This window comes from Priapulus caudatus, unplaced genomic scaffold, assembly GCF_000485595.1.
Source record: "Priapulus caudatus unplaced genomic scaffold, Priapulus_caudatus-5.0.1 Scaffold225, whole genome shotgun sequence".
Classification (NCBI taxonomy): domain Eukaryota; kingdom Metazoa; phylum Priapulida; class Priapulimorpha; order Priapulimorphida; family Priapulidae; genus Priapulus; species Priapulus caudatus.
Genome location: NW_014577286.1, coordinates 510,338 through 533,981, shown reverse-complemented (window position 1 = coordinate 533,981; position 23,644 = coordinate 510,338). Strand labels below are relative to the sequence as shown.

At 46.3% G+C, this 23,644-nt stretch overlaps 2 protein-coding genes across 2 annotated transcripts; one reads left to right on the top strand and one right to left on the bottom strand.

The window, feature by feature from the left end:
- Positions 1-6,993: 6,993 nt before the first annotated feature.
- LOC106807617 (trans-2-enoyl-CoA reductase, mitochondrial-like) lies at positions 6,994-11,962 on the bottom strand. Its single transcript, XM_014810011.1, has 2 exons — positions 11,773-11,962; positions 6,994-8,293 (listed from the first exon to the last, which is right to left on the bottom strand). The coding sequence occupies exon 2, from the start codon at positions 8,265-8,267 to the stop codon at positions 7,161-7,163; it is 1,107 nt and encodes a 368-aa protein (XP_014665497.1). The 5' UTR covers positions 8,268-8,293; positions 11,773-11,962; the 3' UTR covers positions 6,994-7,160.
- Positions 11,963-12,268: 306 nt separating this feature from the next.
- LOC106807618 (nucleolar protein 58-like) lies at positions 12,269-18,806 on the top strand. The gene is made up of 5 exons (XM_014810012.1): positions 12,269-12,427; positions 16,667-16,845; positions 17,142-17,377; positions 17,694-17,818; positions 18,222-18,806. The coding sequence occupies exons 1-5, from the start codon at positions 12,406-12,408 to the stop codon at positions 18,293-18,295; spliced, it is 636 nt and encodes a 211-aa protein (XP_014665498.1). The 5' UTR covers positions 12,269-12,405; the 3' UTR covers positions 18,296-18,806.
- The last annotated feature ends 4,838 nt before the right edge of the window (positions 18,807-23,644 follow it).

Here is a 23,644-nt window from a genome sequence, read left to right as displayed (position 1 = left end):
ACACACACACACACACACACACACACACACACACACACACACACACGACGCCGCACTACACACGCACACTACACTACACACACACGTACACACACACACACACACACACACACACACACACACACACACACACACACACACACACACACTTAGGCGGTGTTGCGAGCCTTGACGATAACATGACAATCATTAATGGAAACAATGTAAATATTTTTTCCTTTCAACTATTCGCTCTCTTCGTGCTTCGCTGATACATTATACACTTCACACACGCAAATTACGAACTAAATGTGATTAATGCAAACGTATAGTTAAGCCATGGGTCACACATAGTGCCACACATATGAAGAAACTCAGCGAAGACTGAGATAACATATTGGGTGAAATCGCATGCAGTTTAATAGTAAATTGTCAAGGAGTTCTTCTTCTCACCATCTAGTCAATTAGCACCATCTAAGCTACCTCACCACCTCTAGCTCTAGAACTATAACCTTTCGCTCTGCCACAGTAGCCTTGGCAGAGCGAAGGGCTATAGTTCTAGAGCTACATCTAACACCGTTTATCGCTGGTTAACGTCAGTTTTTCTCCTAGTCCAATTGCCTTCCGATAGAACTAGTGATCGTGATTTTAACTGCGCATGTAAATCTACGGGATAGTATACCATGTACGTGTGTTTACATTGCTGTATAGTTAGAGGTAAACCGACCAGGCTCTCCGACTGTTACACGGCGTTCACCTCTCGCCACGTAGTGTTAAGCGAGATGGGAACTTGTGGCTAAGTTAAAGGCATTTTGAGTTAGCAATGCGGCTCCGATCTTCGTCGCGTTACCGCACGCAGTCATCTTTATCATAGTTATCATCATTATTTTATCATAAAAATAGAGACTATACGTCGTGAAGCCTGTACATCGAACCTCAACGTGATGTAAATTCCAATCGAAAAGAAGCCGGAAGAGTTTACATACAACGATTTGAAATGAACAGCGGCCGACAATACCTAATAGCTGAGCGCAATGCGGGGAAGTTGCGATTGAACTCGGTGAAACAAAATTTGTTACGTTGACCGTATTTCAACGTTCTGCGGTAGTCGTATCACTTCTTCGTAACCCAAAGAAAATGTTATAGCGGTTTCCTACCTTTGCGAATGCGTGTCTGGCAGTATCCAGCAGTGCGGACGCGTTGAAATTACATTTGAACACAAAATTTCGTAATACTTCGCAGCTGAATTCAATATGGAGGCGAGATCATGAAGACGGAAAACATTGCTTGTACATTTCTAGATGGAATGCGGTCATCACGTGAGCAAGGAGCTACATATACCTATATATGGTTATGTAGCTCCTTGCACGTGAGGAACGTATTCCTGCTGTCTCCGCCAGGTACGGAGAACACAAAACAGTGTCGTTTATGTAGTGGCCAGGGCGTGCCGTTGTAGCACGTAGGCCGCTCTATCACTTTTTTCGACCCAGTTATCTTCTTTTTTAAAACCCATAATTCAATCCTAGCTTGCTGGTACGAGTTAAGAGTCTAGACAGGAAAATTTGAAATGACGTAGCGAAGAATATGGCTTAATTAGGTGACTATTCTTCGTCATCTAGCGCTGTCATTTCTATCGCGTGCCGTTTCATTCAACCACTCTACCTGCCGAAAAGACTAGGATCCGATCTTGTCAGTTTTTTTAACTTTTAACTCTTGAGCCTATTTTAACTCGTTTGTTTGTTGGGTTTAAAAGTGATATTGAATGACATGCGTCATTCAGTTAGCAAGAGGCCAGCGGAAGCCAGAATGAACATCGGTGAAGGCTGTTTCGGCGCTAATCTGGGGGTTTGTAAAGACAAATATTTCTGTACACTCCGCCGCACCATGTCTTGGCGCTCGATCAGATAGTCAGGCTACCACTTTTAAATCCTGGCTACGCCCTGGTGCCGCCGGAGCATTTTAAACTAGAATAATTCATAATGTATTTAGGTTATAAATCAACGTTAAATCTGTTTGCCAAACGCTTTTTTCAGAGATTCATATATTTATCATCGCGAGTGGTGTATGTATTATGGCTGTGTGTGTTGCTATGTGTGTGGTGTGTGCATTGTTGGTTGTGGTTGTGTGTGGGGTAGTGTGTGTGTGTGTTTGTGTGTGTGTGTTGTGTGTGTGTGTGGTGTGTGTGGTGTGTGTGGTGGAGTGTGTGTGGTATGTTTGGCGATGCAAGTCGTGGGTGTGTGTGTGTGTGTGTGTTTTTGTGTGTGTGTGTGTGTGTGTGTGTGTGTGTGTGTGTGTGTGTGTGTTTTGTGAGTGTGTGTGTTGTGTTTGTTGTGTGTGTGTGTGTGTGTGTATATATTATTATATGTGTGTGTTTTTAGTGTCGTGTGTGTGTGTGTGTATGTGTTTGGGGTTGTCTGTGTGTTTGTGTGTATGTATGTGTGTGGGTGTTGTGCGTGCGTGCGTGCGTGGTGCGGCGTCGTGTTGGCTGTGTGTGTGTGTGTGTGTGTGTGTGTGTGTGTGTGTGTGTAAGCACGCACACCTTCCACACGATTGTAATCGAGGCTGCTTAATTAACGAACAGTTAACAGCACACGAACTCATCTCCTGCGCTGCCCGCAAAAAAAGCCCCACAAACGCAACCATCTATCACTGCAGGCAGCAGCAGTTATTGAATGCCGGAAGACTGATATGGCAACAGCGCAAGGCTTCACTGCCGCCGGCAGATGGTGCAGCTTCATTTTTTCCTCGTCCTGATCAGCGCTGTTAACGCATTTTTGTCCCGTCTCGGCGCTTCGCAATTCCCTACTTCCAATTAGTTTTCGAATCCGGCGTATCGATCTCAACCTAATCGAATACTCAGTTTTATTTAGTGCCAAGCTCCCCGCCACAGGCAGACAGATAAGGCTCCAATGCCACCGCTGATAGCTAAGCGCAGTCTAGATGTGCCAGCACAGAAATTACATTCGTTTCTCACGCACAGCGTTAGGCCCCTACGTGGCAAACCGCAAGCGAAGAAGTCTACAACTGCTACCGCTGTAATTTAACGGTAGAATTTCTCCAGTTTCGACTTTCTTAGCCATGTAATTTCATCGCCATGTAAATTTGTCCGCTGAAGAATTTATATTTAGTCCACTGCGCGACCAGAGTATGCACGCGGAACACTAACTCGCCACTCATATCAATGGCATCACGAAATCATTCGAAACGTCCAAGCGGTAAAATATCAAGAGTACATAATCTATTATCTCTACATCTCTATTATGTACTATTGATAATATCCAACATAGGATCACCTCGACTCTCACCTCAATGCCTCGCTATTGCAAATACGGCATCAATTACCAAGACAACGCCAGAATAGCTTGAACAATAACCTTGGTAGTGCTATTCTACGATAATGCATCAACTATCGGTGGTTAGCTTAGTTTTACACGCGTTAAAGGCTGGGTTGCTTATGCTGTTGTTCTCGTATAGGAGCCGCCTGCCAACCCCGGGCCCCTGCCACTGTAGTGTTATTTAGGGTACGCATCATGCTCGTTCAGTACTCATCCCTTTGAAAGCATCCCCTAATCCTCGCACTGACGTCAATAAGTCTGAACCGCCCTCTTCTCGCGGCGCTTTTGTGCGGGCTTTTTCCTGGTCCTTGAGACGCCCGCCGTAAATCCGAATAATCCTGAGTGGAGCATTTCAAAACTAGCAGGAATTTCTCAGAAATTTGATCCGCGGGATTTTGATAAAGTTTTCTATGATTATTCAAGTGAATTAGAGAGAGAGTGAACACACCTTCCCTTTTAAGAGAAATCTCCGAGGAAAGTCAAATACCAACTCCCCCGCTTTTTTACAATTCTTGCCGGATTTTGTCGCGCGGAAAAATTACCGCTTACCGAGATTTTAGGGAACGCGCATGCGGTCCCTCCGACCGGTCGGAGTGGAGCCCGGCCTGCCAACAAAACACTATACTTATCATTAATTGAAGCCTGCTACAAAAGTGCCGGTAACCTAGGTTAGCCGTTCGACGGCCGTTCGCCTGAAGATTAAGATAGAGCAACATTGTTAAGTCATACACTTTCGCACACACGCAGCACCACCATACACGCGCAGCAACACCCACGCCGCACACACACGCAATCGCACGCGCACGGCACGCATACACCATCGCAATCACGCCACAACACTGCGCAACGTCACACACGCACGCAGCGGACGCGCATCGCACACCCGCGCACGGCGTCACACACGTTCTACAAAGTCGACTAATATATGTGCGCGGATGGCATATAAGCAGAAGAAATACGAGCGGGTCTTCGCCGTATATTGCGTTTTAATTGCTTGATTAATATTTCATGTCCTATATGCAAATGTGACTTTGCGAGCAGGCAGGAATCAATGAAGACATGCCTACCACCTGGAATGCGGAATGCTTTCATTTCTTTCATCGCGATTTTTTCTCCATCGATCCGCGATTTTACAAGTCGCATCTACGTGCGAGTCTAGTGAGAGAAAAAGAGAGGGAAAGAGACAGACTAGGGGCGGAGCAATAATACTATGTTGTCGCTCTATGTGATTACAACAAAGAGAGAGAAGGGGGAGAGAGAAAAAGAGAGGGAGGTAGAAAATAGAGAGAGGGAGGGATGGATGGAGGAAGGAACTCAGCGAAAAGAGCGAAAGACAACAGAATAGGACATAGAGAGATGAGAGATGAGAGAGAGAAAAAGAGAGAGAGACAGATAGAGTGTGAGAGGAAAGAGAGACGACGGAGAGTAGAGAGAGAGAGATAGAGAGAGAGAGAGAGAGCAGAGAGAGGAGCCGACCGACGAGACAAGAGTGAGAGAGTGAGAGGCGAGAAAGAGAGAGAGAGAGAGAGAGATAGAGAGAAAGAAGAGAGACCAGAGAGACGAAACGAGCGAGAGTTGGAGAGCGCGCCTACAGGGAGAGGCAATGGCATATACGCGCGTGCAGTAAAGTAATAGGATAGTAGGTTATAAAACCATAAAGCACACTAAACACGCGAAGGGAGACAGGAGTGTGGTAATAGCAAAGGGAATGCGAGAGCGGCGGAGCAGCGAGTGACTACTCCCACAACTAAATTTTCTTCTTGTTTTAGAAGCGGAACTGCATTGGAAACATCCTTATACTTCAAGCCAATGTAGCCGGCTCATTCTACAGTAATTGCTAGAAAAAAAAGGAGAAAGAAAACACAGAATCCTTCAGATTAATGGCTGTGCGCTGTGCGCAAACTTTAGCCGGTGAGTAATCTCGAGAGGTTTAAGCTACGCGTGTTAACTGTTTTTACAGAAACATTCCGAGAACTGCAAAGCAATGTCGAAATCTCAACTTATCCAAACCGTTCAACCGCTAAATGAAAGCATGAAGTTTAGTTCTCTCAGAACAGTTTAATTTTGTCTACACGTAGCTACATATCATTGCGGGATGCGCACTACATACAACACACGTATCTAGTAGCTACGAAATCTCAATAAATTACACATGCCACATCCTCGCCAATAGATTCGAACTCAAAACAATTAGTCAATGAGTTAATTTCGTCGTAAACTCAGCCAGCACACTTTGCCATCGACGCTATTAAATTAGAGACTAACATACGGTAATCATTGCAATAACATGAAGACTTCAGGTTGCCATCAACGAGCTTACGTACAGTTCACTCTCAAAGGGATACGAGACCTATGGCGCTTTTTTACAGATTTGCGCTTGGACAGCTGGCGCTTAGACCGATTTACTGTCACGTTGGATTCAAATACTACCCGAACGCAAGCTCGTTCATGGCACCCACCCCACCCACATCCTCACTCGGTCATCTCATCCTCACCCTACATCCTTCCGGGGGCCCTGCCCCTCTTTCTCCTGCGGCCCTCTCTCTCCATCTTTCATCCTGCGCCCCTGCCCGGCTTTCATGCCTACCAGATGTGCATGATGGTACTTCCAGATCATCCCCTGCCTCCCGATGCGATGTCCATGGTGGCTGTGCTTCTCCATTCTCACTCTCCTCATTCCAACCCTCATCCTCCTCACCCTGCTCAACTCTTATGCTAGAATGGCTTCCCGACCCTCAGTCCCTCCACAGGTATCCCCACCCTCAGTCCCCTCACCCATGTCATGATGTGTCCCCACCCTCAGTCCCCTCACCCAGGTATCCCCACCCTCAGTCCCCTCACCCAGGTATCCCCACCCTCGATCCCCTCACCCATGTATCCCCACCCTCAGTCCCCTCACCCATGTATCCCCACCCTCAGTCCCCTCACCCAGGCATCCCCACCCTCAGTCCCCTCACCCATGTATCCCCACCCTCAGTCCCCTCACCCAGGTATCCCCACCCTCAGTCCCCTCACCCAGGTATCCCCACCCTCAGTCCCCTCACCCAGGTATCCCCACCCTCACTCCCCTCGCCTCATGTATCCCTACCCTCAGTCCCCTCGCCTCGTGTATTCCAACGTGAAGTCCATGAATATTTCAATCGCGGCTGCGCTCTCCCTCTTGCGACAAAGCCACGCCACTCGTAAACGTCCGCCGTGACAAAATTGCCGAAACCGAAGTCGGCATCTACATGAGAATGCGGAGGGAGAAAGGGCCTCGGCAATCTCTGGTGAGGCAGCACTCCCCAACCAGAGCCTGCCACGAAAAATCGCGCCCAACCGTCGGCAATCGACTCTCGGCGGCAGCAGAAATAAATTTTCGCTATACGCTGCCCCCGGGCGGGCCGTAAAGCCGATTTGAATGGAAATGCAATACAATTACGGGTGATGGATGCTCCAGTGGTTTCGGCTCTGTGCTCACTGGTACGTGTGAGAGGCAGACAGGGCACACAATGCTTAACAGAGGCACTGCATGTGAGGCTCCTGAGGAGAGCCACGGCGCTCTGCCACCACCGGTTGCTTGCATAATTAGTAGAATATTATCTGGTAATTAACAAAAATCCCATCGCTAGATGTTGTTTGCATCTAAAGGCGATTCCATAAAAAAGATTCGCAGATTCAGAGCACAAAGATGATGGCATAGAGAGAACTGTAGTTTTTTATTTTCTAAGAATTTTTCAGTATCACAATTAAAATATGCTATGAAGTATACACGTAGAAACGCGCCATTTACGCAAAGATAATGCGCAATGCGTGTTGAAGTTTAAATTACTTACCACAACAAGCAACCTGAAAGTGCTAACTACACTAGCTATCAGGAACCAGCAACTGTTTCCTGGTGTAAGGTTTAACTGCAGCACTTATTGCTCTCTCGTAGTCAGAAAATGGCACTCTGTCAGCAGGTGGAGCCACCAGCTTACCCTCTTTCATTAGACCGAATATAGTGTTAAACATGATGTCCTGCTGATCTGTATCCCTGTTGGCCTCATTCCACTTTGTCATCCAGAATCCTTCCGCTTTTAAGCGCTTAAAAATCATCACACCCGTCGGAATTATTATTGGCTGACGGGACATGCCACCATAGGTGACCATTTTTCCTCCATCATCCAGATGACGCATCAACTCTGTGGAGCTTTTACCGCCGACACAGTTAAACGCCAGCTTGGGACGAAGCTTCTTTTCATTTTTGAAGAATGCTCCCCCTTCTTTGCGAAAGGAATCTTCTGTAAAAACGTAGTTTGCACCGAGTGCCATCAGGTGGCGCTTCAAGTCCGCCATGTCATCTCTGTCTCGGACGATGTTGATGGAGAGAAGTCCCATCTCGCGAGCAATCTGGATCACGTTCTGTCCCACACCGCTGTTTGCGCCGTTCTGCATTATGACATCGTCACGTTTCAGCAGTTCATAGTCGCACAGCATTCTGTACGCCGTACATGCGTTCACTGCAACCATGGCCGCTTCCGCGTCCGGCACTCCGTCCGGAACCTTCCGCAACTGGTCGGCAAACATGATGCTGTGAGTACGCCACGTGCCGCAGCCCGGTATCGCCGGAATCACGCGATCGCCGGGCCGACAGAACCTGACGGCGTCGCCCACGTCTATAACTTCTGCGACACCTTCATTGCCACCAACCGCTGGGAGCGGAGGACTGACGCCATATGTTCCCTGAATCGTGTTAATATCTGCCGGGTTCACTGGAGCCACGAGCAGGCGCACAAGGATATCCTTAAGGTTGAGGGCGCGTGGTATGTCCACGGATACCTTTTCCACGACCTTCTCAGGGTCGCCATGTTGTTCGTACACTAGAGAAGATGCCTTGGTGCCGCAGGTCGACGATATACTAATGTTCCTTCCATATGGTCGCAATGCCATCGGCTTCCCACAGATCGAAAACACTAGCCTTATTAAAGCCATGCTTCACAGATCTAGAGTGAGGTGAACTGAAAATAATAAATATCTGAATTAATTCACAGATGCATGCTATATGCTATTTCCGATATTGTTTATTAATAGGAGTAGCAACAGCGTAGCTCTTATTAGACTTTAGTCTTGCAGCCTAGTCAAACTAGCAAGTACAAAGTCCGAGACCAAAGTCAATACACAGTCTGGCACTATCCATTACAAAATCTTCTATTGACGATTGATTCTATTAAATTTGACGTTATCTGTGACAACTTTTTTGAAAACTGAGCCAAATATATTTTTGTAGAACAAGAGTTTAACGATCTTTTGATGAACGACCATTTCTCGGATGTAACAACAATGTAAACTATTCACATGTGGCACTGCGCGCCATCACTGTTTGCAAGTGAATGTCAGTTTTCCATTTATTAGCACAACGATGGATATTAGTTGAAATTGCATGTAACATCAGTAATATAGCTTTAACAATGCCTATACTGGTGTAAATGAATGAAGTAAATAATACATCTCGTTCCTATATAAAATACAAACGTACATTAATTGCTTTCAGCAAATATTGTTTGTAATGTTGTTTCACGCATGGCTTTTACATAAATTGATAAAGCTGCCCCAGCATCAGCATGTATGTGTGCACAGAGATTCTTGTGGATCAGTAAAGACTTTCGAACAAGCCATCACTCGACACTGTTGCATGCATTTTAAGGGACTGATATGCTATTTCCCACCCTAAATCTACAAACATGTATCGTATAAATACGAGTGTCTCTGATGACTAGCCCAACAACGCTCTGCGACTGTTACACGTCGTAGGCTTCTTGTCATGTAATGAGAAATGAGAAGCCAACTTGTAGCTATCTGTCAACAAGGATGGATTTACTTTGTTTAAACATAGACATAGAACATAGATTCTCATACTATAACCTCATAAAGATTAGTCTTCAAACTCGAAACAAAGTCAAAAGGAGATCGAAGACAGAGAGGTACAAAGTTGAACAAATAGACACTGACAGATTAAAGAGACAGATTGTTGACAGACCATTTTGTAAGAGTAATGTAGAATTGCGGATTGCCGGCAGTAGAAAAAGCTTCAATTTTGCAATTTTAACCAAATTGAAAGGAAAAGAATTCTAATATCATGGGATGACAGGAACAAAGAATCTAAACGTAAAGGGATCCTCTGGTTTTGGCAAGAGGGTATGCCAGTATTATGACATCTATATTAGATACTAAGATCAGGGATGAGATTGGAGAATTTAATTTTCAGCTGAAATTGAAATTAGTAAACAGAGGAGCAAGCAATGCGAAGACCGTAGATCATAGCCATGCTAGGGGGTTCCGGGGGCATGTTCCCCCTTAACTTTTTTTAAAGAATGGTGCAATTTGGTGCATTCTAAGCTATTCTGAACACATTATATGAGACTTCTTGAATCACTTTTTCAAGTTGTCAAAAGGAACAAACGAACTATGAATAGGAAATCAGGGGGCTGAAAATAGGGCAAGTTTTTTTATTAAATGTCTAGACTCTAGACATAATAATATTTTTCTGTTTCCGCCCGCCGCTTGCATTGTTTTACTCAGACATAAGCTGCCTTGCTGCGACGAGATTTGAATGAAAAACACACAATGCGAATGGAACAATCAGTGCATAGTCATGCACACAACATGCACACAGCAACATGTAAACCCGGCCCCCAGGCCAGGCATGGTCGTTATGTGATCAGCTACCTCAAATGTCTGCCCCTCTACTGCAGCCTGTGAACGAGGATTTTCTTTTCTGGTACACAAAAACAGATACACTGTATACTTCGCTGTCAGTCTACTGTCTACAGTCAGGTGCTGTTGAGGGTATATAATTTAAATGTTTACATTGTTACACCCCCCCCCCCAATTTTCTCAACGAATTTAGACGTTTCACAAAATCGACCACTGGGACTGTCAAATCCGCAGACTTCCGCAGATCCGCGGAAGAATCTCAACCCTGTAAGATAGACATATCTCAAGCATGTAAGTTGTAACCAGCCACTGATAGTCATACTTCGCATCAAAGATAATAATTTTACATTATATTAACGATCAAGGTATATTTAAGTTCACATTTAAATTATTTAATATATACATTATGTAGATCTTTTGTCAAGTTTGGCACATGGGCGCATCGTTTGACTTAGATGCGCGAAATAGGCAGGGACTAATTTGTGTGTGAGGGAAGTCCGACACCGATGATTTTGCTTAACGGGATCGATACTTCCCCTAGAATTTTAGAGTATATTATGATAGTAAATGCATATATAATAGCATATACCTAAAAATTTATATAATTACGCATAAAACAACATTGAATTTCGAAATCTTAATTTTTGGATGCTGACATGACACATGCCATTGTGCTGCCACCAGGCTGAAAAAGTTGCGCATTCGCCAATTTATCTTGCACTTTACAGACCGAGGGCTAATCACAAAAGTGCAATTATATTTAAACCTAATTGCTATTTAACCAAATGATATTCATTTTAGGACAAATTCGTTCATATTATAACTAAAACTACGTGTCGTGCATGAAACTAAAGCAGGGGACACACCATGCGAATTTATTCGCACGACCGCAGCGGATTTTAAACCCGGCTGTGGAATTCGCATAGTGTGTCCGCTCAAGCGCGGGCGAATTTCATCTGCACCGAAATTCGCAGCGATCAAACATGTTTGATATTTTCGCTGCGGATTTTTACCGCTGCGTACAAATTCGTTGGAGCAGTGTGGCGACAGTAGATCGCGTGTAGTGTGTCCGGTCGAGCGAATAAATTTGCATGGTGTGTCCGCTCGATTATCGCATGCGGGTGCGAATATTTTCGCCGCAAATTTCGCTGCGGATATGATCGCAGCAAAATTCGCATGGTGTGTCCCAGGCTTAAGTTGTAATCCTTCTGATCTTAAATTAATAAATACGAAACACCCTCGGTCTGTATAGCCTGCAGCCGAAACATTAGTTTGCTCAACTTTTTCCGTGGTTGAGCTTCCAGTGGCGCCACCGTCATTGTAAGCAACGGTATAGTCGTCAGAGTTTAAACATAAGTTTAACGGTGTTGTGCGAAATTCCTGACGTGTGCGAAATACATGATATAGGATGCGTATATGTCTCAAGATCGACATTTGCTGGGTAGCAGGACATGCAGGACTGGCCGCAAACGAACTTGCAGACGAAGAAGCGAAACGGGCAGCCCTCGAGGCTGCAGAAATGGATAAATCTGAAGACCACTCTCCGCTTTCCTTCTCCGAAGCCAAAGGAGAAATCAAGAAAGCCTTGGTAGAGCGATGGCAGGGTTCATGGGACAGCTTAGATACAATAATGTAACCCAAACCCCAGGATAGGGTTACAACGCGTCGCTATGGTTTTCTGTGGAGGAAATTCAGGGAACCCCTGAGTGAATCACTCAGGGCGGTTTGCTGGTGCGTTTTCAGAGACTAGAACTTCCAAACTGGGTTTATTCTCAACACGAACCTTTCTGACAACCTGCATGATAACTTCTCTGCTGGCAGTGTTGCGCGCGAGAACCAGGAGACATGCACCACAGTCTAATCTTTACAAAGTTACGTTTATAGCATAATAAAGCAAAGAGATAACGGAGGTTGACATCTTCGATCCGCCTATCTAGATAGGTTTTCGGTCTTTGGACTTTGCCCACTTTATATTTACGAAGAGACGAGGAACTCATCTATGCACCGCTACCACGTGACCTAAAACTTGTTGTTTCCGACCGGTCACCTATCATAAATTGTCAAACTGTTTTCGTCCGGTTGTATGAAGCCAGCCGCTCACTACCGGTCATATGTGGATACAGTGTAGAGTTATAACAACCCGTTACGAGTTTCGCCCGGTTATGTATATCCATGTATGTTATGTTTTTCCATGAAAACGTTTAGATGCACACACTGCGCAAACTGTGATCTAAAATGGCGTCACAAGTACATGACCAATGCGCTTCATCTTCTTGCATATGTCTAGCTCCTCGGGCTATGTGACTGTGCCACTGATCAGCACCAATGATTAGCACGTGAGCACGGTGTGCTGTGAAAACAATATTATTATTATTGCAATAATACTGTGCTCATCAATAATCAAGTTGTTGTTGTAATGACAGCAATGTTCAACGAAGGTAACTAGGCCTAGTTTTCGTAGTAATAAGTAAAACATTTGATAGTTTACCTGTCTCAGTGTCTGGTACACAGGCACCACTTGTAAGTTGTAGTTGTAACGTTTCAATAATAAAATGACGGTACAAAAACACGAAATGTATTTACTAATAGTAATACTAGTAGTAGTACTACTTTCTTTCGCCTATTAAAAGTACTATCACTGATAGTGATAGTGATAATTCTTGTAAATGCCATTCAGGTGCTCCTCTGCAACACAAGTAGGCTACACTGCATGCACGCCACTGTGCAAAAACAATAAAACTAAAAGCCTATGGCGCAGGTAGGAAACTTGGAAAGCATGATCGCAAAATTCGCTTGACACTTGCTTCATTTCACACTATCACAGCACAAATCCACAACAGACAGCCTTTATTTTGGTATCTATGTGTGGCTAAATGTTCACTTGTTTAAAATCCTTTGATTGCCTTTTTATCATCCGTTGTCCGAAACTCCCTAAATAGTAAACGCGCTACTCGCTTGTTTCGGCCAATGAACGTAGTGGTGTGAGCGACGTCATGCCTGCTCGCATTATGCTACATTGGCTTGGCAGGCCTATAAATGGAGCCTTGGGGTCGGCATGCATAAGCTCACCCCGGCATGCAATGCGCCGCCATTATTCGTGTGTAAACTCAACTTCATACAATGTTACAATTTGGTGCAGCACAATTTACCCAGAGAAATCTGGTAAATTCCTGAGGAGTACTCCCAGTCCACGGAAATGTAAATGGGAGCAACTGCTTGTTTATACATGAGTAATGGCAACACATTGCATTCTGGGTTCAAGTGCTCCCTGGTTCCAATCTCCATGACGATCCCCATCACTCGTTTCCAAGACAAGCCACGATAATTCGCACAGGGGTCACATCACACACGTGGCCACGTTCATTGGTTAAACAATTGCGTAGCGCGGTTAGGAAGTCTCGAATAATAAACGGGTATTTGCTCCCATTTACATTGCTGTGGAGCGGGAGTTTTCGTCAGGATATGACCAGATTTCTCTGCCCAGGTAAAGTGTGTTGTACCAAATTGGAAGAGTAATAATTCAAACAAGTCAACATTCTGCTATGCATAGATACCAGCATAGAGGCTGTTATTTATCATGTATTTTTGGTGTGATGGTGTGAAACTAAGTGAGTGTTGTGCGAATTTGGCGCTCATGCTTTTTCACCTGCTCTATCTTTCTCTGCGGTTCTATATAGTGGCGTGCGTGCAGTGAAATAATTATCGTGTTTTACAGAGGTGCATCTGAACGGCATTTGTAGAACAATGGGACACTGTTACCAACAATAGGCAAAAAAGAGAGTAGCTAAACATTGACTTTGGTAATAAACACATTTCGTGTTCATTTACCATAATTTTATTATTGAAATGTTCAAAGTGCCTGTGATCTCAATAGCTTGACGCAGCATTGAACAGGTCAACCTACGATCTTCCTGCTGGGTTAATTGTAGTGTTGTCAATCGGTTGTAATTTTGTAATCATATATCGGTTAGACCCAAGTAACCGACGATCGGTTACAATCGGTTACTCCGGGTGTTGAATGCCTGCGTGTGCGTAACGTCGTGTGCATGTACGTGCGTGCTGTGTGTGTGGCGGTGTGTATGTGTATGTGGTCTGTAGCTGTGTATGTATTTCCGTCGTTCGCGCGACGTATGGATAATGTTGTCGTTGTTCGATGGTAATCCTGAACGCAATCGCTTTCGCATCGATTCCTTGCGGCCAGCTTTACTACCTAGCGGACGTAAGTCGCGTTTTTTAACAAGTAGGTTTGTGTTTTTTGCTGATACGTGGGCGGGGAATAGTCGAGGACATACGTCAACCTGCCCGCATTGACGTCACAGCTTCTACATCATCCGATGAGAAGATACTGCGAGTGTATATCTCTGCGAGGTTATTCCTTGCAATCGTTTAACCGTTTACGTCCCGTCGCCCCCACCCCCTCACAAAAAAAACTCATCGTCGGGGACCTCCCCCCGCCCCCTCACAAAAACACACATCGTCAGGGACCTCCCCCCCCCGCAGCGAGGCTAATCCGTTTAAGTGCTGGGCCGTCGAGCGACGAACATTTAGCGAGTGAGAGTGGCATTATCGCGTCTGTCCCGCGATGTCCCATTCATCCCCACGCCCTCTCTCAGCATCTCCGTAGACTGACGCCGCTCTCTATCGTTTACGGTCATCGCTGGTGCAGCTGAAAGCCGCAGCGGCAGTCTAGTTGTCACCCTCGAGGCAGCATTCCTTATACACTAGGAATCTTCCCCTGATGAATGCAGGCCGGTGATGACATGTCAGAGCTGAGCTAAGGGCGGGGTTAGATGGGGCCGAAGTAGGGCGGGTGTGTCCAGCGGACAGCCGTGTCCCGCGTTGCGCGGGAAACGAAGTGTGCGCGGCGTGGTACCAGTCTATGTTCACGTCGCAGGGGCGTTTGTCTCATTGTGGAAGTCTCCCGAGAGAGGCGTTCGGGCGTCGCGCGACGATAGACTGACGCCCTCGTCTCGCACCTGTGCTCTGCCGCACTCGGATTGCCGTTCGTTTCCGGACTATACACACCGCCCCCACACGCTTGACAGCATGGTCACGTCCTGCGGGATATTTCTGCAGACGTCCCCGTAAAAAAAACAAAATCATTTGCCGCCACTTTTATCGAATTACTTTCGCAGCCGTTCGATGAGCTAGACTAAGCAGGTTATACGCAGGGAGCAGGTGCCAGGGCGGGGGTAACTGCCCGCGCTGATCTGCGCCGAGTACCCACTCGGGCTGCGAATGCGAATAAACCTGTCAAATATGTCGGAGTCGGTGTAGCAGGGTGTGTGAGAGAATACGCGTTCGTTGTACGGTCGAAGCGTTTAAGCTCAGCTTTTATGATCAGATGTATGCGGTTGTGGTCGTTATCGTAAAACGCAACGTGTAGTTTGTGCCCTTGTCTGGCGACCGGGTCAGTGCTCATTTTATTAGCTGTATTTTATAGGTAATAGAACGGCGCAGGTGATGATCGGGCGGTAAAAGTCTATACAGTTGACGATTCCGGTCGCCATGTTGGATTTGGGTTGGGGTCACTAGATGCGTGTATAGTAGTCATGACAACCGTTGAAGCCTTTTGTGTGAAAGGTTCGAGGGTGGAATGCAGAAGAGAGGAAAGCAGCGATTAAAGGATTACAAGATTTAGCGCGGGAGGCGTAGTGGAGACGGAGATTACATGATGGTTCTATTAAAAACAGGAATTTGGGTGAGTCACCTCAGTTAGTGCAGGTCACTAATCGCCATGCCTGGACTCAATGAAATAAACATGAAACTTGAGAATATCTGTAGCAGGGTTGTGTACAATTTTAACGAGACGTTTAGTATATCGAAAACCTACTGAACAAACTGAAACACCAACATAACACTGAGGTTTTGAACACCAAGTTATCATACTGACCAGTAAATAGAAACTACTTTGATGTTGAAATATCTCACTGTGCTTCATTACCAGAATAAATCGCACCTAAAACACCTAATTAATGACGAATTGTACATGGCTTTCTTTAATATTTAATATAAATGTCTGCTGTTGGAAGACTGCACATTCCTATAAATTTAACCAATCGAAATAGTCATCTGCTATTGGATATTGCCATGAATAAAACTGTTGTACAGGCTATCATAATAGAAGGGCATTAAAGACCCCTTAAGCAAATTGAAACTAAACCCATTTTAAGTCACTAACCCACCTAGTATCAGCTAAAATCTATAGGCTAATTTCTTTAAAAAAGTTATCTTTCATGCTAATGTCGATGATGGGTGGCACCACATGACCGTGCACCCAGAAAGACCCCCCAGAAGCTTTCTCCTTTGCCTCCTAGATAGAATGCACTAGCTCCTAATGAGCAGGTACTCTCCCAACAAACTATCATTGTACAGTAAGTCGCATGAGCGCAACCAACTCTTGAAATCACCATTACCTTTTCAAAAATTATTTTTTCGAGGCACAGAAAATGTACAGTCCGTCTTTATCCCTTGCAAAGCAAAAGGACTTTCGTCGCACGTCAAAGTAATGAAATCTGAATGCTCCTTTGGTCATGTCTAAAAGTTTGGGAACCACTCGGCTTGGTAGATGCTATCTCTAGTTACCGTAGCCTTCGCTGCACAAACGTAGTGCAGTAGATATTTTATAAACTACGGCTAGTTGGATGCATTATGTGTAAGTGATTTTTCTTGTTTAGGCAAAAGCAGTTCGGAGGAAGAGAGTGGATCTGATGATGCCCCGGATAGCGTGTCATTCAACGTGAGCAAGGATAGTGCACTGAACAAGGTGAAATTGGCACTGCAGAGCGTTCAGCAACAGAAGCAGCAGCAGAGGAAGAAACGAAGACAGAGAGATGAGATTCTAAAAGAGCAAAAGGTGGACTGTGTCTGTGTATATATGTGAATTTAATGATCAAATTAGTATCGGTTGTATGAATGTGCACGTGTGTGCATGAGACGTTTAATAGATTTTAGCCCTAATAGCCGGTGACTATAGTTATTTCACATATGACCATGCATTTGACTTCACCCCCGTTTATATGCTTTGCTCGTTTGTAAATAATTTCCTAGCATAATAACGTGTACGTATATAAATGATTTACATTTGCATTCACTTTTCATTCACCTCTAAGTTGCATGACAATAACTTTATGATACTTTGTGTGCATTTAGAAAGAAAAACTGAAGCGTCTTGAGGCTAAAAAGTTACCGGCGGAGTTTCTAGAGAAGGTATCTGCACTCAAACCGAGCGAGAAACCAGAAGGAAAACAGTCGAAAAAACGCAAGCAAGCAACAGAACAGGATGAGTTGGGATCAGTTGACGAGAAAAATCTTGATGATATGGAGGAAGAGGATAACGAGGAGGAAATAGAGACAGAGAGCGATTACCTCCCTCTCAGCAAGAATGAGTGCGTGTACCTCGAGAAACTATAAAAATACTTACAGAGCACATCTATGTGATATCAGGAGTCTATCGATATATATATTGATAGACTCCTGGTGATATGCACATGCGTTTTGTATGTTGGTGTGTGAGCATTGTGCGCATGCACGGATTTCCCCACCTCTTTTGGTGTCTGCATTGTAGAGTTTCGGTGCCAATTTGAAGGCTCCCAAAATAAAGACAATTACTAATATGTAAATGTGTAAGGCGTATTGTGACAATCTATTCCAACAAAGATTGTAATTTGATCGTGACGTCGTTTCGTGTGTTGTTATTTGCAGTACTGAGTCTCCCTTCCGAATACGCGTGTTACGCGAGGAGCTGGTCAAAGTCAAGCCCTCTGCGCAGGTCGCGGCAGACTACCGTCACTCGATGCTGTATGGCAAGAGGCAGAGGAGAGTGCCATGTGAGTGCAAACAGATTATAGCCCCGCGTTTCCTCCCAACAATGCTTATAATACAGAGTGGGGAACATAGGCGGTTAGCTGTTTGGCCTGGGTGGACACTACCTGGGGAGAATGTGAATGGCGCGGCGTGAGCAGGCAGTTTTCGTCGCCTTAGCCACCTTGAATTTTTCCATAGCTTACTCTTCGCTTCACTTTTGTGTGTGAAAGTTGTGTTAGACCCAGCCAAGGGGTGCGTATTGTGCGTGGCGGAGCTTAACCTAGTTTATGTAGCTTAGTAAGCAGCAGGGAGTCTTTGAAAGTGACTCGAGGGTTTCAAATTCAGATGCGATTTCGATTATATTGGCGGGAACACTATTCATGCGTGTATATAAATGTATATCACGTATCTGCATTTCTCTTTTAGATGCTCAGATGGAAGCGGTTCGGGACAAGCGCAGTGCAGCAGGGATTGGCCGACATCAACGAGTGACATCATAGTAGAATAGGTGATTGTTCTTGCCAGAAGATGGCGCTACCATATGCATGAGGAACAGTGCGTGAGGCTGAACGCTATAGGAACGAAGCAGTGATTAGGTGCAAGACAGTTTACGAATGCAAACATTTGCAACAGATCGTGGCCACACGATGGTGTGATGATGCGTGTCTAATTGAACAATGTCGAGATGTGCGGAGAATGAATTTCCAGATAGATTCAAAGGAACGCATTTTACTAGCAATTTCGCATGGAATGGAACACATCTGACTAGAAATCCACCCCGAGAAAACAATCTGAACCGAACTGTAGGTATCATTCGTTTATAGCTCAAACTCTCCATATCTAATACCATCAGCAGACACTCACCATGCTATGTTTGGAATCATACAGTCAACACACAAACAATCATACGTGTGTGCATACAGTCAACTTAATACTATCTCTGTGGTATTGATGGCCTGTTGCTGGCGATGTATTATTTTTGAATAAAAACGAACTGCGATTTTAACGAGATTACTTGTCTCTTGCATTACACTTCAATCCTCACACAGGTGCGTGTGAGTGAGTAGCCGGTGTGTATGTCCTTGTCTAAGACGGTTCGAGTACGAACGCAGCCCCGTAACTTTCTCGACCAATGCAGGGTCTGTCTGCCAGCCCCCTACCTACATCAGAATTAACGAGGTGATAAATGAGGAAATCTCGCTCTATCGGGGCGACACCTGTCTGTCTCTATCCACATGCAGCCATGTCCGTATTTACGGTCAGTGTCGGCTGTTCGCACTGCTGCTAGGGCAACGTGAACGCAGCCACACCTGTGAACGCGCGCATTGTTTCACCTGCGCGCTCGCACTGCGTGTACCCGCAGCTGCTAATGCTGGTTGCGCTGAACCGCATTCGAAAAAAAAATAGTATGTAGTTTGGTTAGGTTATTTGCAAGCAGGTGGTCACAGGCACCTATCGTTTGAGCGCTTAATTCGTACAGTTTAATGACACTTCAAAGTACGTCGACTCTGCGTTGAATGCTGATTCGGAGGATGCTTAGAGCGCTGATTAAAAGCTGCATCGATATGGGACAGTAATGCAAGACTGAACCCGGTCACAATAGGTGTACAGTTCCTGCCCACTATATTAACATCGCACAATATACCAGCATTTCCGCTCTCCCTGTACGTATGTAGATGTATAGTGCGCGTGTCTCCCTTGTCTGCCTGCCGGCACTGTGTCACGGTAATATTAAGATGTTTTCCGTGCTTTTTGTCGTTTGCTCTTGGTGGTAATGCGAGTGTGTAAGCTGACTTGTGGTGTGCTCAGCCACTCTAGCCGGGCCACACCGGCCTTGAGAAGCACTTATATTAATACCTGGCACTGTCGCTGAGCCGATGTGTCTACAATTGTTGTCATTGTCTGTTACTGTTAGAAGATTGCAGTCGACAGAAATTGCTGTACATTTGCCGGGAGTTTTGCACTTGCGCGTTGATGTACAATGGTGGTGTGTCGCTCTTGTCTCTCTAGTTCACCCCTCACACTGCAGCCTGCTCACTTACTGACCCACCCTCTCCTCTCCCTCCCCCTCCTCTTCCCTCCCTCCCCTCCGCTTCTCCCCTCTCGCGTTCTCCTCTCCCTCCCACCTCTGTCGCTCTTCTTCTGTCTATCCCTCTTCGATCTTTTAAACACGCTCTCCCTTTTTCTCACTTTCACTCGCTTTCTTTTTCCTCACTTCTTCCCTCCCTTCGTCTCTTTCCCACACACCTTTTTTATTCTAATAATTGACTGCAGGTCATCGCGTGATTGTGACCCGCGCTGCTAGAACCCACCATACATACACACTAGAACACATACATACATACATACATACATACATACATACATACATACCATACATACATACCACACTAGACAACACACTACATACATTACCACACACACACACACACACACCACACACACACACACAAGCACACACACACACACACACACACACCACACACACACCACACACACAACACACACAGCAGACACACAACACACTGTTACACCACACACGCACGCACGCCACACAGAGACACACACTCACACGCACGCACGCACACGCGAGCTAGAAGGCGTCAGGGTGCCGCAAGGGTTGGCCGGTCGGAGGGTGGTTCTGCCCGAGTTTACCAGCCAGAATGCGCCTCAAACAACGGCTGACGAGTTTCACTTTCGGCCTGCGGTCGACACCACGGCGTTCGCATCCTCCGCCAGGTCGGCCCAGTCACCTGTAACTAGCGGCGAGGCGGAATGCGGCCAGGTAAATACGTGCCCAATCCAGCCGCAGGTGAAAGAATGCAGTGAGCCTGCAGGTGGTGCCCGCTGCCGAAGGTGTAATGTCACGAGCTCTGAGCAAAAATATTAACCCGGTGTGTATATTCGGGTTGCGCGGTGTGCGGGATGCGTGCGGGGCGGAGGGTGGCCCGTGCGTGTGTGCCCGTTGGTGCCGGCGGACGTGCGTGCTGGTGCGTGTGTGTGTGTGTGCGGGCGGGCGGGGGGCCTGTGTGTCACTGCGGTAGCTTTCCCCGTGATAGCATCTTCGCTTCGGCCACAGACATGCAGCCGAGCGAACTGCAGGCATACGCAGAGCTATCCGGTGTGGAGTGTCGTTGTGCGTTGCGTGCAGACTTATGTGCGTGGATGCGTTGAGTGTGTGTGTGTGTGGTGTGCGTACACGGTCGTGTGTGCTGCCGTGAGTGTGTGTGCTCTGGGTGGAATTGTGTGATGTGTGTGTGTGGTTGCGTGCGTGCGTGCCGTTGCGTGCGTGCGTGCGTGCCGTGCATGTGTCGTGCGTGCCCGTGCTGTGCCGGTCGCGTGTGCTGTGGCGACCGGTGCTGCATATGTTTGCATACATTATAGCGGGGGCGTACGAGATGGCGGTAATGATACGAACAAATTCACACAAAGCGTTGCAAAAGAAATGCTCACTCAAAGTGGACCAACGGGGGAGGCGCGGCGCGCATTTTTACCGTAGTCCGGAAACGTTCGCTCGGCGCTGCACGCACCCACACAACGCAAACCACGGCAACGACGGCCCGCCTCGCTCCCCTGCCCCTGTGCCGGAGTGGTATCCAGCTATATACCCACCCGATAATAATATATGTTAGGAAGTAGCTGTTTACACAAACACGGCAAAATGGCTCGCACTCGGACGTTATGTGCAAACACGGCAGAGCCGGAAACCGCGATAGTGTCCCGGATGTGCCGATGAGCCACGCACACAGGGAGGAATGATAACTCAAATATAAACACACCGCATTAGCCCCCCCTATCGCTCTTAATTTTTCAAGTTTGTTAAACCCATGAAAAAACTGTTTTTTGGTAGTGTTGTATTAATTTGTCTTTATTGTATGTCTCGCATGGTTCGCACAGTCTTGAAATCCTTGAATTTGAGGGCGGGGAGTCCTTGGAAAAGTACTTCCAATTAGTAATGTTGTTTTTGTGCTTGAAAAGTCCTTGAAATTTTCAATGAAAAATGTCCTTGAATTTTAGAAAGAATCCCTTGCCTGCTAATAAAAATAAATTTTGATCACTCAATAATGTGTAAACCTCAATACAAATTGCTTACATGAGCTAAAACTATAGACAACGACTAAGACAGTTAAACTGATGATCACAAATTACAGTAACTGTCAGTAAAAATCATCCAGTAATCAAGTTCGAATGTCGGGCTAGAAGTGACAGTGTTTAGAAGGGTGATTAATTGTGAATCAGGGCTAAGTTTCTGATACGGTGACAGTGATGAAGAATGGGGGCTTATTTAATTACAATTAATCCAGCGTAATGTTTCTGTTACCTGTGTATGAATTCCGAATAAACATATCCAATAAAAATCTCCTTGAACTTTCCGATATAAATGTTCTTTGAAAAGTCCATCTGAAAATGTTTTCCCAGTCCTCCTGTAGAACCATGATCTCGACATAATAGACAAAGTACACGGTAATAACTTTCTCATGTATGAGTATGGTTTTATCTCGAATTCATCAACGATTTATCTAGTAACAGATCTTCATCAATCGCGTTAAATACAATACAATCGCGAAATTCACCAGTCGGCCGCCCCGATCTCTCGCTCATCTTTCTTTCGCCCGCTAGTGCGGTCCGTCGCAGTCGGTCAATCCTTCCCCCCCCCCCGCTCTCTCTTCATGCTACCGAATAACGGGAGTGTTACAGGAACGCACACCTTTGAACGCACCCATCGGTCCCTTCCGTGTGTCAAGCGGTCACGGCGAATTATCGATTACATTTGCGATGTCTGGATTCCCCCCGATCCCTGCCGTGCGGCGCTGTAATGTATGATATATATATATATATATCTATATATGTCAGAGTTATGTGTGTTGTGTTGTGTGTGTGTGTGTGGGTTGTGTGTCGTGTGTGTGTGTGTGTGTGTGTCGTGGTGCGCGTTCGTGTTGCTGGGCTGCGCACGATGTGTTTGTGCTCGCGTGTGTGCCGTGCGCTGCGTGCCGTTTGCGTGCGTTGCGGTGCGTGCGTGGCGTGCGTGCATGCGTGCGTGTGTCGTGTGGGCGGGCGCGTGTGATATATATATTCTCAAGAGGCTCCATAAATCACGAGAATTTTCTATAATGGACTCTGATATATACTATATGTGTTGCTGTGTGTGTGTGTGTGTGGGCGTCGTGTGTGGCCTGGGGGCTGTCGCGTGCCTGTGCCGTGGCTGGCCGTGCGTGGTGCGTGCGTGCGGCCCGCCGCGCGTTGCGTGCCCGCGGCTATGTCTGTGTGTGTGCCGGGCCGATGTATGTGATATGTGGTCTGTAGCCTGTGTACTGTATTTCCGTCGTTCGCCCGGCCGAGTATGGATAAGTTGTCGTTGTTCGATGGTAACATCCTGAACGCAATCGCTTCTGCATCCGATTCCTTCGGCGGCCAAGCTGTTGCACTACCTAGCGCGACGCTAAGTCGCGTTTTTAACAACGTAGGTTTGTGTTTTTTGGCTGATTACGTGGGCGGGGAATAGTCGAGAATACGTGCAGACCTGCCCCGCACTTGACCGTCACAGCTTCTACATTCATCCGATGAGAGAGACTGCGGAGTGTATAATCTCTTGCGAGGTTACTTCTTGCAATCCGTTTAAAACGTTTACGGTCCGTCGCCCCCCACCCCCTACAAAAACTCACTCGTCGGGGACCTCCCCCCGCCCTCACACAGAAAACACACCATCGTCCAGGGACCCTCCCTCCCCCCGCGGAGCGAGGTAAATCCCGGTTAACACGTGCTCTCGCCCGGCGCTCGAGCGCGGACGACATTTAGCGAGTGAGAGTGCATTACGGCGTCTGTCCCGCGCAGTCATATCCCAGCTCTCC

Excerpts from the sequence above, each read along its gene's own strand:
- LOC106807618 (XM_014810012.1), top strand. The coding sequence starts at position 12,406 with ATGACAGCAATGTTCAACGAAG. Across the intron at positions 17,378-17,693 it reads CTCCCTCTCAGCAAGAATGA|TACTGAGTCTCCCTTCCGAA; the intron begins GTGCGTGTACCT and ends TGTTATTTGCAG. Across the intron at positions 17,819-18,221 it reads GAGGCAGAGGAGAGTGCCAT|ATGCTCAGATGGAAGCGGTT; the intron begins GTGAGTGCAAAC and ends TTTCTCTTTTAG.
- LOC106807617 (XM_014810011.1), bottom strand. The coding sequence starts at position 8,267 with ATGGCTTTAATAAGGCTAGTGTTTTCGATCTGTGGGAAGCCGATGGCA.